Below are 14,278 nucleotides of genomic sequence, written 5' to 3' on the forward strand. Positions count from 1 at the left end.
TTGTTTTCTTTAAAGTAAAAAGGTTAATTATCTCTGCAGATGATATGATCCTATATGTAGAAAATCCTAAAGATTTCACAAGCATCCCAGTAGAACTAATAAAAAATTTAACAGTTACAGGAAAAGAAAAATATTAACCCACAGTAACTGACTTACATATGTATACCATAACAATGAACAATCAAAAAGGAAAATAAGGAAAACAATTTTATTTATAACAGAATTAAATACACATATGAATAAATTAGGAGGAGATGAAAGACTTACACACTTGCAACTATAAAACTGTCCATAGATATTAAAGAGACAAATACATGGGCAGAGCTGGGGGTGCAGGTCAGTAGCACAGCGGTTACCTTGCCTGGGGGGTGGCTCTGGGTTTGATCTCCAGCACTGCAACAAAATAGATAGAAAAGAAAAAACATTGCTCATGCATTAGAGGCTCTAATACTGTTAAAATGTCCATACTGTCAGTGTAATCCATAGAGTTAATGCAACCCCTATTAATATTCCAATGATTATATATATATATATATTTGACAGAAATAGAAGTGATAAAATTCTTACAGAAACCTACAGAACCCTGTATAGCCAAAAAAAGTCTCTTTAAAACAAAAACAAAGATGGAGGCCTTACACTTTCCAAATTTTGAAATATATTACTATGTTATAATAATTAAAATCCCTATTAAGTACCACCTCCTGTTCCTTAGGGGAGCACCATTTTAAAAAAATACAGAAATTCACAAATGCTGTTGAGGACGTGGAAAAGCTGAAACACTTGTGCACTGTTTGTGGGAATGTAAAATGTTGCCACTGCTATGGAAAATAGTGTGGAGATTCCTCAAAGAATTAAAAATAGAATCATCATATGACCTAGCAACCTCCCTTGAGGGTATGAAGCCAAAGACTTGAAAACAGGATCCTGAAGAGAGATATTTGCGCACTCATGTTTATTACAGCATTGCTTGCAATAGCCAAGAAGCAACCTAAATGTCCATGAGCAAAAGAATAAATAAACAAAATGGGGCATACACATGGACTGGAATATGACCCATCTTTTAAGAAAAGGAAATCCTGTCACATACTGCACATACTTATTAAACCCTAAGGTCATTATGCAAGTGAAATGAGCCAGTCATAAAAAGATAAGACTGCATGAGCCCCTTACCTCAGGAAGTAGAAATAAGAAGCTGAGTGGTGTTTTCCACATTCTGGGGAGACAGGGGAGTGGGATTTGCTGTTCAGAGACCTAGAGCTCGGTTACAAAGATGAAGACTTCTAGAGCTCTGTTACTCAGCAGGGTGCACATGGTCTACAGTACAGCATCTGTACTAAAAAAAAAAATTGGAAAGATGGTTTTCCGTTATTTTTGTCTTGTTTTTTTTGTGTTTTTTGAGACAGGGTTTCACTATGCAGTTCACTTTGTAGCCCAGATTGGCCTCAGACTCACGGCAATCCTCCTGCCTCAGCCTTGTGAGTGCTGGGATTAGAGGTGTGTGCCACCATACCTTGCTCTGTTATGTTTTTATCACAATAATAAGAAAAAAAAATCAAATCTCTGGAATACCTGTGCAACATGTGTAGAGGTGGAAGTATAAACATTTTTTTGAGATGCTAAGACATCTACATACTGTTTTTAAAGGAATTAACCAGGTTTATGGATTGGAAGCCTCCATATTCTTCCATAATTTGAGCAGTAGATGGAATGTAACTTGAATCACAATGTCAGCTTTTTTTTTTTTTTTTGGTGGAATTTAAGAAGCACTCCCTAGAGCAGGGATGGCAAACCTTTTAGAGCTTTCAGTGATACAAACAGCCCACTGTGGCACGTGTGCCAGAGGTTCGCCACCACTGCTCTAGAGGCTACGAAGGTCCAAGTCCAAAGAGCTGGTGTCTGGAGGGAGGCTTCTTGCTGTGCAGTTGGCAGAAAGGACCACACGCTGGAAGGACAAAGGGAGGGTAGAAGAGGAAGCTGAACCCCCCTTTTATAATGAGCCCTCTCCTCCGTAATAAGGACCTTAATCCACTCACCCCGCCTCACCACCGGACGACCTCTCCCACTGTTACCCTGGGCATTAAGTTTCCAGCGCATGCTTCTGGGGACAACAATCCAATCACAACGATGAGCAAAGTGCTTGAACTGAGACAAACCCCATGGCCAATAAATATGCAAATGGTCCTTCTGTATTGAAATCACAACCAGACGGCGCCGTACACCAACTGGCCGCTGATTCCAAGGGTTGGTAAGGCTTCAGCGTGACAGAGACTGTGCACTGCTGGTGTAAACCACTGCGGGCGGTGGTGTGGCGGTGTCCCTGAAGGCTGAAGGTAAGCATACCGTGAGCCTCCAGTTCCGCCAGGAGGTGCAAATCTTCTCGTGTGTGTGTGCGTGTGTGTGTGTGTGTGCGTGTTTTGCAGAGCACTTGTGTATTCTCAGCAATGTGTTTGTGTCAGTCTGCTTTCTGTTACTGCACAAAATACCTGAGAGAGTGCACTATTAAACAGGAAGAGTTTATTTTGGCTCACTGCTTCGAGCAGCTCGGTCCAGGGACGGTGGCCCCGTGGGGCCTGTGGCGACACGGCAAGTTCATTCACTCTCGGAGGGCACACCCCGTGACTGCCAGGCCTCCCGGTAGGCCCTGCCTCCGAACGTTTCCGCCTCCTCCCAGAGGTGCAGCCTGGTCTCAGACTGCCCAGCTCCACAGCCCTGAAGAGCCCGTGACTGGCCGTGGTTTAAGCTATCAGGTCTGTGGGTTTTATGACAATGGGCCAAACTAAGACGACCCCAGGAATGGAAACAGCGGAAATGTCCATGGATAGTAGAATGGACTAGAAAGCGTACGTTCGTATCACAGACTTCACACTGCTGCAGAAATGAATTACAGATGCACGCAGGAACAGGGTCAAACTTTAGAGGCATGACGTTGAAAGAACCAGGTCTAATGCTACGCGCTCTGTGCGTGATTCCATTTCTGTGCGCTGTACAAACCTGCAGCTATGCCCTGACGGGACAGGACACTTGTTTCTCCAGTAAATTACAAAGTTGCTGAGGAGGTGCTGAGGGCGGATACCAGGTGGCGGAAATTCAGAGCAGGGGTCTGGAGGGGACGAGGTACGGGACAAAGCCTAGCAGTGTCCGGCAGGTGTTCGCATTACAGAACCTTGCTAAACTGAGGGTTTACATTTAACACACGCTTCTGGGTGTACATCACACTTCACGACAAAGAGGAGGACCAGGAAAGGGAGCGACCTGAGCGAGCATGAAAACCCTTTTCGCAGTTCGTTGCAAAGGAAGTTTGCTGAGGGGAAGTGGGAATGAGATCCCCTTTCTCTGGTTCCTCTGTGTACTGAGTGACATTTTCCTTGGCTGCCCCGCCACCGTCTCGTCGCCGGACTCTTATCCGGAGCTCGCACACCGGAAGGGGAGGCCCTTCCTCACCACCTGTCTTCTCTCGCTGCTTTCACCGCCAGACAAAGCCACGCCCTCGGTGAAGCCCTCTGCGCCGGCCCGCTGGGTCTGAGCCGATGCTGTCCTCAGAGGTGAGTTTTTCCGCGGCTTCCTGCTCCTGCTCCTCCTCATTGGATGCTGAGTATTGTGCACGGGACCACGTAGCATTCTGGAGAAAGAGTCTCGAGCTTTTTTTCTGAGAAGCAGTGAAGTTACTTAGACATTATTTGATCTTGGCAGGTCTCGCTTCTATGATTTGTTAGGTGAATTTGGAGCAGCGCTCAGTCCAGGACTAAGTCCAGGCTCCCCTCTGAGTACTCTGCCCAGCACCCAGTGAGTCTGGCAGGTATGAGCACTGGTCCCAGATGGGGGTGCTTCCTGGGGTGGTTTGGCCACCCCATACTCTTTCTTCACACGCGCGCTCCGCTGCGAGCTCAGGGCCGCTCTGCAGAGCTCCAGGGCTGTCTCCTGCTAGCTCTGTCCTGAAAACTCTGACCGTCTTGGTTGCTGGAGGGAGAGCCAGCGACGGACACCCTTGAGGAGACGGGGCAGGATCAGGAACACCAGTGAGGGTGAGCTCTATCCGAGGGCGAGACCAGCTGTGCTCAGGAAGAGAAGCTTCGGGCACAGTAGAGGCAGGCTGAGGTCTTGGAAGTTCTCTGAGGGTGGAGAACGAGTGGACTGGGGGACCCCTTGTGAGGCCAGCAGCAGGGAGGGGTGGGAGGGGGAGGGGGAGGGGTGGAGGCCCCTGCACAGACGCTCTCTTTTGGGCCCCTGACAGCTGCACATGTCATTAGGACGCTCGGGTCCTGCCTCCTGGTTACCACAGAAATAGGGCCCGCTGGCTTTACCCACTGAGGTCACCTTCATAACACTCAGTCTTCAGGTGCCCAATACCAGGCAAGCCTGCCCCATCCTGGGCCTGCACCCTCATGACCTGGGCCCAGCCATGTCCCAGCTGGGCTTCCTCTGGACAGGTGAGTCCACATGACCTGTCTACTTAGACGCAGAGGAACCCTGGCCACCCACAAGGGGCCCAGACCGCTGTGCTCCGGGGCCTCCCCCTGCCCGAGCACAGTGCTGGATCCTGGAGTGTCCCCCTCCCTCGCAGCCCTTGGAGGAGGATGGAAGAATCGCTCAGCTTCATCTCCCAGCCGTTGTCCCTCTCCTGCGGCAGAAGCAGCCCAGGCGACAGGGCTTTACAGCCATCCCAGGGGCAGGTGCCTGGCCACGGTGCGGTGTCCTTGGCTCTGTCCCTGAAGGTCGCCAGCTAGGATGCCGGTCTACCTGCGGGCTCGGACTGCAGCCTCCTTGTGCGCCCTGTCGCGTCAGAGACACCCGCACTGACAACTCAGCCCGGCCGTCTTCCCAGCCCTTTGGCTGGACGCAGCCCTCATCTCACGCGTGCTCCGGGCTGGCCTCCCTGCTGAGGCGTCTCCTGACCCAGGCCGCCAGGAGACCGACCAGACCTTCACAGCTCATGCCTGAGCAGCTGAGGAGCAGGAAAGCTTCTGCAGGCTCTCAGGGAAGCTGGGCTGTGACCCATAAGTCCTTCTTCAGCGAGATTTCCACCGAGAAGAGGGTGCAGACCCATCACCCTCTCACCATGGCAATGGAGCCGGCCCTAAGTGCCAGGCTGAGGGAGCTTCGGGGCTCACCAGCTCACAGAGCAGGACAAGCAGCTGCTGACACGGCGAGGTGCCAGATCAGTGACAGTAAGAAAGAGGGACTTCCCGGCAGGAGAGTCCGGGAATTCGCAAGGCGGCAGAAGCATGGGGCCAGGCCCTGGGGACAGACAGGATGCGGACAGACGGCAGGGAGGAAGGGTCACGGGGAGTGTGAATCAGGCTGCCTGCCCCCTGTGGAGGGAGGGCTTGGAGGAGGGCAGGCTGCAGGCCCAGGAGGGTGGGGAGGCCTGGCTCAGAACTGGGTCCTGCGGCTGAGCCTGCACATGGACGAGGGTGTGGAGGGGACTTCTGCCAGGAAGTGTCATGCCTGCAGCTACCCCGGTTCCACAGGGCTGGACCTGCCAGAGCCCCAGGCTGGTTCTGAGCACAAATCAAAAACAGGTTTGCTGGTGAGTCAGTGGCCGGGAGCACGCAGCCAGAAACTGGCTTCCTGGAGGTCCCTTCCCCTCCGCCCTGCGGGGCGGGCAGCCGCCCGCTCTCCGGCTGTGGCCACAGTCCTGCCACGCTGACCAGCGGCGGCTTACGCTCAGCCTGCCCAGTCCCAGCCCCTGTGCCCCCAAGCAGCAGCCCCCTGGGCGCCTGCCTGCATGGGTGACCACCCTGGCGCAGAGGCTAGACAGAGGCAGGACGCATGCTGGGCTGGGAGGGCTGGAGGGGGCACAGTGGGGGCAGGGCCTGGCCAAGCTTCTGCTGAAATCTTGTTCAAAACCACAGCCAGGCAGGGCTTTGTAGGAAAATATTCCTTCCTCGGGACATCGCTGTTCTCCCTCCTGAATCACCCGGCCACTTCCTTCCTGCGTGTGTCTCACGCTAGCGTGTGGCGGGGTGTGCTGGGGTGTGCTTTTTGTTTCTGGTAAGCTTCGTCTGTTCTATCCCTCCACTGAGTTGTAGGCACTCAGGGTGGGGCTGCTGCTCAGCGGACGTGGTGAGAAGGGGACGCGCCTTGGGCTCACAGCGGGGACCCCCATCTGCGCTGAGCGGCTCTGGGGCTTCTACAGAGAAAACAGATAGGAAAGCAGCGCAGCCAGGCGGAAGGGCCGCCTGGGCTGCAGCCTCCCAGGCCCTTTCCTGCAGGCACCGGCCGCCTGGCCTGCAGCGAGGCGGGCCAGGCCGCGGCCCCACCCAGGTCTTTCCATCCTGTGCTAAAAACGTCTGTCCACCTGCTTCCTGAGAAGTCAAGGAGCTCGGGGTTGTTACTTTTTTTTCTCTCAAAGTAAACAAAATATGAGACAGTAGCCCAAAAGTCTGGCTGTGAACCACAGGAAGTGACGAAAGCTGCATGGCAACTTCATGTAAGTGTATGCACGTGTGTACAGATGGATGGATGTTGACAGGCATACACACACGTGTAAACCCAGTGTTCTTACAGGGGATACCGTTTTCATGAGAAGCACCCACCCTCCTGTGTGACACAGGCACCCGACAGATGATGCGTTCGTGTTTGGTGTGTGTATGTACGGGGCGATCGAAAACCGCGGTGAACGTTTAAATTAAAAAGTTGCTGCAGTGCAGACACAGTGCCGTGAAGCTCCATGAGTCCTTTACGGTAATAAGCTGGTCTGGAAAAGCTAACACCGTATTTTTCAGTCACCCCTCTTCTGCATGTCTGTGCGGATCTACAGGGTCCCCAACTGAGTGGTTTGACCTTTCAGCTTCACAATGCCATGAGAGCTATGTCCAGTCAGTAAAAACTCTGAATTTTGGATTTTGAATTCCGGTCCTTTGGAGGCCAGTGGTATGCGGTGTGACCCTTTCTCAGAATCCCAGGCCCACCCAGCCACACAAGGAGGAGGAGGACAACAGACCCCAGCGTGTGCTGTGTGGCCAGGCTGTGACATTTGGTAGGTTAGGTGACCCAGTGCATTTTCCATTGATGACATTTTTCACTTATTTGGCTTATTTTAAACTTATTTGTGACATTTTGACTTTTGTATTTATGGGCTTGTAACCCTGTAGCAAGTTGAGGAATATCTGTATATACATACATGCATGTATATGCATCTACATGTATGTAAACAGATGTGTAAATATGTAAATATATGTGCATATGCAGCACATGTAAATATATGTGTATGCACACACATTTGTAACCAGTGTCATGGTCATGAAATGACACCTATCCTATGGTGTTACACATTCAACTCTGTGATTTACCCTCTCCGAGAGGATGTCCAGACCTTAGGGGTTCAGGATCTGAAGGGGAATTGTGTCTGTGGGGTCCCAGCCATCCCCATGTTTGGTCCTTGTGCCCCTGCTCCACCTGGCCCCACATGTGCATGCACGTGGTCCTGAAGGACAGAGGCAGCACCTCTTCCCAGAGCCTCTGAGAGCACACCTTGGAAATCCCCTCCCTTCCCTGGTCTCTGGGGCTCCTTAGGGGATGAAATTTCTAGGACCCTAGTATGAGCAGAGCCTGCGTCTCCAGAGACATGGCAACTTGTTCATCCTGAGCCCCTCTGAACCCCTCTGAGTTCTTGTTTCCTCTGAGTGCAGAGGGCGACAACTTCCCGTGCACAGCAGGGCCTCTGATGGTTCGTGCCTGTCAAATGCTTGCCAGGACTCCTGGTGTGCTCCCATTTCACACAGGACTTCTGGCCTCACCTGCCCACTACTCCGTGTGCCCAAGGATGGCCACAGATCAGGAGGCTGTGCTCAGGGAAGAGTGCCTGGGACTGTGGCACGCTCTGTATGGCTGTGACAGCCATGCCACGTGACCGTGTTACCTCCCTGGGAAGGGCTGATCCCTTTTGAATAGCCACTGTCTGGGAGACCGCTGCAGGCAAGTGCAGGAACTAAATACCCAGCTCCTTGTCCTCTAGAGCTTGGGCCCCAGGCTGCAGGGACTTGGGCGTCCCCCTCATCGGCACCTTGCAGGACTGTTGCAAGGTAGAGCTGCCAGGTCACACGGCCACCCCTGGAAGAGGGGGTGCATGGTGCGTGCTGAGGGGGCTCACCGGCAGGATGCCTTCCAGTGTGGGAGCCACCAGCCCTGCTCTCCAAGGTCATCTGGGGTAGGTTCATCGTCCTTTTTGGAACTGACATGGAATGTGCACAAAGGATGGAGACAGATGACATTTATCACCTTTCTATGGAAAGACAGTCACCAGACCAGGTTCAAGATCTAGCCTAACTGCAAAGCGTCACACTGTCACCCCCATTGGTGGCTACCCACCAAGCCAGAGGGTCTGGGAGTGCTGGCTGTCGGGGTGGCCTTGCAGGAGCCCAGCATGGACAGTGCATCAGGGCAGCTAGATGTCTCTCTCTGCATTGCCCCATGGTGGGGTTTGCTTGGTTCTTGAAGCCATCTGTAGCTCCCAAGTTCAGGATGAGGCATGGCCAGCGAAGGGCTGCCTCAGTATGTGTGGGGCAGCCGTGACAGGGGCGCTCCTTGAGTCCCTTTTCCCTGCTGGGCACTCCTCCTCCCACTCTTGTTGCCAGGTTTAGCAAATAAAAACATAGGACACCGTTTATATTTGATTTTTAATAGATACTGGCATTTCGTTTCAGTGTAAGTATGTCCTGACGGTTGCAGGGGGATGTTGGGCTTCTGAACCTGAAGTCTACATGTGCCAGAAGCTGAGCTCCGGCCCTGGGTGAGCCAGGGCTGCCTACCAGGCCACAGGGCCGTATGCAGATGGTAGGTATGAGCCCTGTCCCGCTGGCCTGGGAGAGAGAAGCTACGGCCGCCTCCAGAGAGCCGGCAGCTCTGCTGTGCAAGCAAGGGCTGCAGGCTCCTGTGGCCTGGGAAATCCCCTCCGCCAAGCTCACTTGGGAAATCTCGGTTCCCCAAGCCCTGGCACACACCAGCACCTGGCCCTGTAGTGCACACGGGACACCACAAGCTGACCCTGGGGCCGCCCATGCCAGAAGAGCCAGGGTCCTCTAGCTGGCTGAGGACCACGGGGCCCCTGCACGTCAGGACAAGGGCCTGGAGGGAAGGGAGGACCACACGGGAGGACAGGGCCGGGACAGAGCCACCCGAACAAAGGGACTGTCTTCTCTGTCCCACAGCGGGGCTGGGAACTGACTTTTTCACTGACAGATTTGCCTGCCCTCGATTTAAAGAGGGATCTTAGTACAGTCAGTTTACCAGCTGTTACGGTTTGTGTCTGGATGACCCCCCAAAGCCTCATGCAGTCATGGGACGGGCTTCTAGAGCTTGTGATCGATCCATGGTCCAATGCTGGGATTATGGGTGTGAGTGCCACACCTGCCCAGGGGTGGAAAGCCTGCATACAACGTAAGGGAGGGAAACAGGCTTGCTCTTTCCACTGCTCCGCCCCTTCTGCTCTCACTGCTTTTGCTGTTTTCTGCCGCCACGAACTGCTGCCCTCTGCCATGTGCACTCTGCCTTGGAGCCAGCCAAGTATGGGCTGAAACCTCCACAAACTGTGAACCAAATAAATCTTCCCTCCCTTAATTCAGGGAGTCAGGTATTTTGCCCCAGCAATGAGGGGAAAGTAACTAAGACACCAGCTTAGGAGAATCCTGTGTTGAGCTTTGTAGGCCTGGCTTAGTCAGTCTCTTCGTTGCTGGGACAAAACACCAGACAGCCACAGTTCAAAGCAGGGAAGGTTTATCTTGGCTCACATTTCAGTCTGTACTTGGCTGGCTCCAAGGCAGGGCAGAGGTGCAGGGCACAGGAAGGCAGCTTGCCTCAGGTTGTCAGGAAGCAGAGAGGAGGAGCTGGGGAGGAAGTCCACCCTTTCCGGCCACGCCCCAGAGACCCGCCTCTCCCATCGAGGCCCCACCTAACAGCAACTCAGTTATAAGCCTGCAGGGTGCCACCCTCTTCTGCAAGTCTGGATTGCCCGTCTGGATTGTATGTCCTTCCAGGCCCCTGGGAGGTGACACTTCCGGATCCCTTGCAGTTAGTGGGGTCAGGTGACAGATATTGGCGGTGTACCAGGAGCTTCCACCCCACTGTGAGGCAGTAGGGGACATGTAGATATAAACCGTGACAAGGCAAAACCCAATTAGTTCCTGTGTCGTGCAGGATTTATTTCCAGGTGCGACGGTTTGACAACGCTGTTCAAACCAATTAAACAGAAGAAATGTATGGGCTGTGTTGCTGAGTCACAGCTTCAGGAAGAGTTAGATCCAGAAGCTCAGGTTGTTCTCCGGCCCTCTCCCTCCCTTTTTCTCCTCCTCCCTCCCTCTCTTCAGAATTCTGTTCTGTTTTCACTACTTTTTTAGCATCTCCTCAGACCAGCTTCCCCACATGGTGGCACACTGACCGTCAACAACACTCCTAAAGAAACCGGAGAATCTAAGTTAGAGTAAGGCCCTCACAATAGTCCCTGTGATGTCTGATTGGCCCCACTTGGGCCCAGCCCGGACTGCTCCCTGTGGCTGGAGAGGCAGCACTCTGGCTGGCCCTGGATCACAAGCCGGCTCCTGGTCAGACAGCGCGCACATCTGTGGTTCAGCTCTGTGAAGCTCTCCTGACCAGGCTGCGTGTTTGGCTGGACCCTCATGGGAGGAGGGGCGGTTTGTCTGATTTTTAGTGCTTTGCACAACTCCCCTCATTCTAAAGAGCACATTTATTGTGACTTCAGGGTCTGTGCCGTTATGCAGAAGACAGTGACATAGACGTGGCCTTGGGCAGCCAGCCCCCAGCCAGAGCACAGCTGTCCTGCAGGCTCAGCCCTTTGGTGGCTGAGGTTTCCAGCACGGTGCCCGTCTGGACTGCATGTCCTCCCGGGCCCCTGGGAGGTGACACTTCCGGCTCCCTCGCAGTTAGTGGGGTCAGGTGACAGATTCTGGCAGTGTACCAGGAGCTGAAGGACCTCCTGTGCCCTCCAGGGGGCGGCATTTCCCTGCCAGCGGACTCTCCAAGCCTTCCCCTGTTCCCAGGCTACCTCCAGCCGGCCTCCCTCTCAGTCTTCAGGGACCTGTGCCCTTCTCTGTGGGGTACTCCCGGGAGTCTGATAGAGACGCTGACTTGGGTTGCTTTGGGTTTTGTTTTGTCTTTGGAATAATTTTATAAATTGACAAAGACCGCATATATTTAGTTACTGTATAGCACGATGTTCTGATGTAAGTTATGGAAGGGCTCACCTGAGTTACTATGGCATCTTTTTTTTTGTTTTGTTTTTCTCCGGTACCGGGAACCGAACTCATGACCTTGCGCTTGCCAGGCAGGCGCTTTTGCCGCTGAGCTAAACCCCCAGCCCCATCGCCTGAGTTACTAAACCATCCTTTGCCTTAAATAGTGCAGGGGAGGGTGGGGGAGGGGGGTCAAGAACACTTAAAATGTAACCCTCGTGGCAATCTGCAACTATGCACTCTGTTATTAACTGTGGCTACAATGTTGCACACCCTTCTCCTCAACTCCTTCCTCCTGACTGAAACTTTGTATCCTTGCCCAGTTTCTGCAGAAACCCTCCATCCCACGTCCCCGCCTTCCAAGGTTTCACTGCGGACGTGGATTAATCCCGTTAGACCCGCACTTCGCCTTGTCCCCCACACGCCATTCTCTCCTTAACCTTCACCGAGCTGAGCTTCTGGGGGGCCTGGGGGGTATCCCTCCTGGACCTGGGCTGTCCTGTCCCCCAGTTACACCCCTGTACCCCAGCCAGCCCTTTAAGGCTGGATCAGATTCCTGCCCCAGTGTCCAGCTGGGTTTGTCTGGAGCTGCTTCTACGTCCCCTGCCTCCCCAGGGACTGGGGTTCCCCGGCGGTGAGGGTGGGGGTCCTGCCTCGGCCCTTCACGCCTGTGGACTCTCACTTGCCCACTGGCCCCACTTTAGGCAGAACTGTCCCGGCTTCACATCCCTGGAAGAGGTGCGGAGGGCCGAGACGCCAGCCCACTTCCAGAGGAGGGTGTGTCCCCAGCCTGTGAGGCTGAACCCCACCCAGCAGATGTGGTCTCCCCGCAGGACGGTCCCGGCCTCTCAGTCCCCACGCCGCCTCGCCAGGCAGGCAGAAAACTGCAGTCAGAGTCAGCTGGGTCTCAAGGTCACGGTGACCTACCAGCAAGGGCGGCGGCTGGTGGGGCGTGCGGCTCCGACGGGGAGCTGCCCTGCGGCTGCGCACCCGGACCAGGCAGCTGGGCCCTCCAAAGGCGCACCTCCTGCAAAGCGCCTGCCTCAGCTGGACTCAGCGCCTATTTTTAAATCTGGAAGGTGGCTGGAGAGCTGTTTAAGGAAAGCAAAACACCAAAACCAAAAAAAAAAAGAAAAAAATAAAAACAATTAAAAAAAACTTTTAATAAAAAAAGGGAGATGTATGAACGAAAGAAAAAGCAAAGGGCACCAGTGTTGGGTGAGTCCTTAGCCACAGAAAGCCTTTGATGTCTTTTAAAGGGCTGCATGGACAAGGTCGGTCATCCACATGTGATCCTACTGGCTGAATACTTGCCATATGGGCAGAGGACCTGGGGAGGAGGAGGAGGAGGAGGAGGAGGAGGCTGGGGGGGGGGGAGAGAGCAGCCAAAGTGTGTTTCCCGAGCACCTACTATGTGCCCCCAACCATTTTATATACACTGTCACTTGCCTAACCACAGTTCTAGGAGGGGGGAGGGGCTATTATTATTATCCTGACGATCTTTTAAAATTAAACAATGCACGCATGGTCCCAGGCATTGTCATCCTTGTTGCCTCAAAGTGTGCGCTCGCTTTTCTGTGATTTCTTCCTGAATGCCCTTCCCTAGTCACTGCACGCAGCGAGTTACCCCAATACTTAGTGGCGTAACAGCACTCAACATTTATTTTGCTGGTGAATCTGCAAACCGGTTGGGGCTCCGCCGAGGGAGCTTGTTTGTAAAGACTGCAGTGGTCTCACTGTCTTGGGTCAGCTTGGGGGGCTCGGTGTCGACAGGGATGGAACAGCTCTCTGCCCCTGTGCTGGAGGGAGCTGAGTCCTGGAAGCAGAGTCTTGCAAGGAACAAATGACCCAGCCAACATTGTCCAAAATTACTCAGCAGTTCCATTAGGGAGGAGCTGGAGGACAGATTTAGAATGGGACAAACGGATACCAGAGGCTGCTTTACAGCATGGGTCACCAGGAAGCTTGAGCCCAGGGTCCTGGCTCAGGGACACAAATTTTGGGAGCTCACTCACCTCAAACAAACGCTGCCGGCCCCATTACAGGGAGGCAGATGGAGTTCCGGTAGGCCCCCTGATATCAAGGGCCGGAGGGGAACCAGAGGTCACACGCCGTGGCCTGCAGCAGTGTGGTCAGTCTCCTCTTAAAGCAGACCTTAGCTTTATTTATCAAGATGGATGATTTGCTTTTCGGTGCTGGGGGTTGAACCCAGGGCCTCAGGTATGTTAGGCAAAGGCTCTCTGCTGAGCCACGCCCCCTCCGCTGAGCCACGCCCCTCAGCTGAGCCACGCCCCCTCCGCTGAGCCACCTCAGGCCTAGATCTATTTTTTTGTTGTTGTCATTACTTGCCAGTTCATTTACTTTTGTTTTTATCCTGATGTGGGTGGGTGTGTCTTTTAAGACGCGTTTCTGACATCTTATTTCTATTTTTCAAGCTTCTTCTGTTGACTGCTCATCTCGTTTGTATTCATTCTTTTTTGCTTAGTAATAAGAACAGGCTGGGGTGAAGGCCTCTGAACTCCGCCAGGCAGCTGGCTCATCTTTCCCGCAGAGAAGACTGCAGTTCCCGTACTCTGTGAGCCGTCATTTCTTTAGAAGGATGATTTTACTTTTAAGTTTCAAGGGGTTAGACTTTGAAAATAAAGGTATGATCTACATATGGTGCATTTTAAAAATTAATCGTTAGTAATTGGCATGTATATTTATTATACAGAGCTTTTACTATCTCAAAACACTTTCTGCTTGTGGGGGCTTATGGTTTTCTCCATACAGCCAGTGTTCACAAGTATTGCTTAAATGCTGGAAAAGAATGTGCTCAGGTTTTCCGTAAAGTCCGATGTGGATGTGGTTCAGGTCATGAGGCTGTGACGGGAAGTAATGTGCTCGTCCTTATTATACTGGAATAATGGAGGTGTGATGCACTGACCCACCGCATCTCACTGCCAAGGGCGCATCTGCCACAGAGCATCTCCCTGGGGCAGCAGAAATACCCAGGGCCACTGTCTTGGTTACTTTTTTCTTGCTGCTGGGACAAAATACCTGACGCCCAAAATTAAGGAGGGAAAGGTTTATTTCACTTACAGTTCGTGGAA

General features: G+C 53.0%; 1 protein-coding gene and 1 long non-coding RNA gene across 2 annotated transcripts in view; one reads left to right on the plus strand and one right to left on the minus strand.

The window, feature by feature from the left end:
* Positions 1-189: 189 nt before the first annotated feature.
* On the minus strand, positions 190-1,327 carry LOC106148134. Its single transcript, XR_001233299.1, has 2 exons — positions 1,171-1,327; positions 190-393 (listed from the first exon to the last, which is right to left on the minus strand). It is a non-coding gene; the product is annotated as an uncharacterized LOC106148134 (long non-coding RNA).
* Positions 1,328-3,262: 1,935 nt separating this feature from the next.
* LOC106148122 overlaps positions 3,263-14,278 on the plus strand; it is a 13,197-nt gene continuing 2,181 nt past the window's right edge. The window contains exons 1-3 of the mRNA XM_013512429.1: positions 3,263-3,517; positions 3,926-4,022; positions 4,455-5,527. Coding sequence (XP_013367883.1) covers positions 3,263-3,517; positions 3,926-4,022; positions 4,455-5,527 — 1,425 coding nt within the window. The remainder of the gene's footprint in view (positions 3,518-3,925; positions 4,023-4,454; positions 5,528-14,278) is intronic.

Source organism: Chinchilla lanigera, unplaced genomic scaffold (genome assembly GCF_000276665.1).
Source record: "Chinchilla lanigera isolate Chin_1 unplaced genomic scaffold, ChiLan1.0 scaffold00015, whole genome shotgun sequence".
In the NCBI taxonomy this organism is placed as follows: Eukaryota; Metazoa; Chordata; class Mammalia; order Rodentia; family Chinchillidae; genus Chinchilla; species Chinchilla lanigera.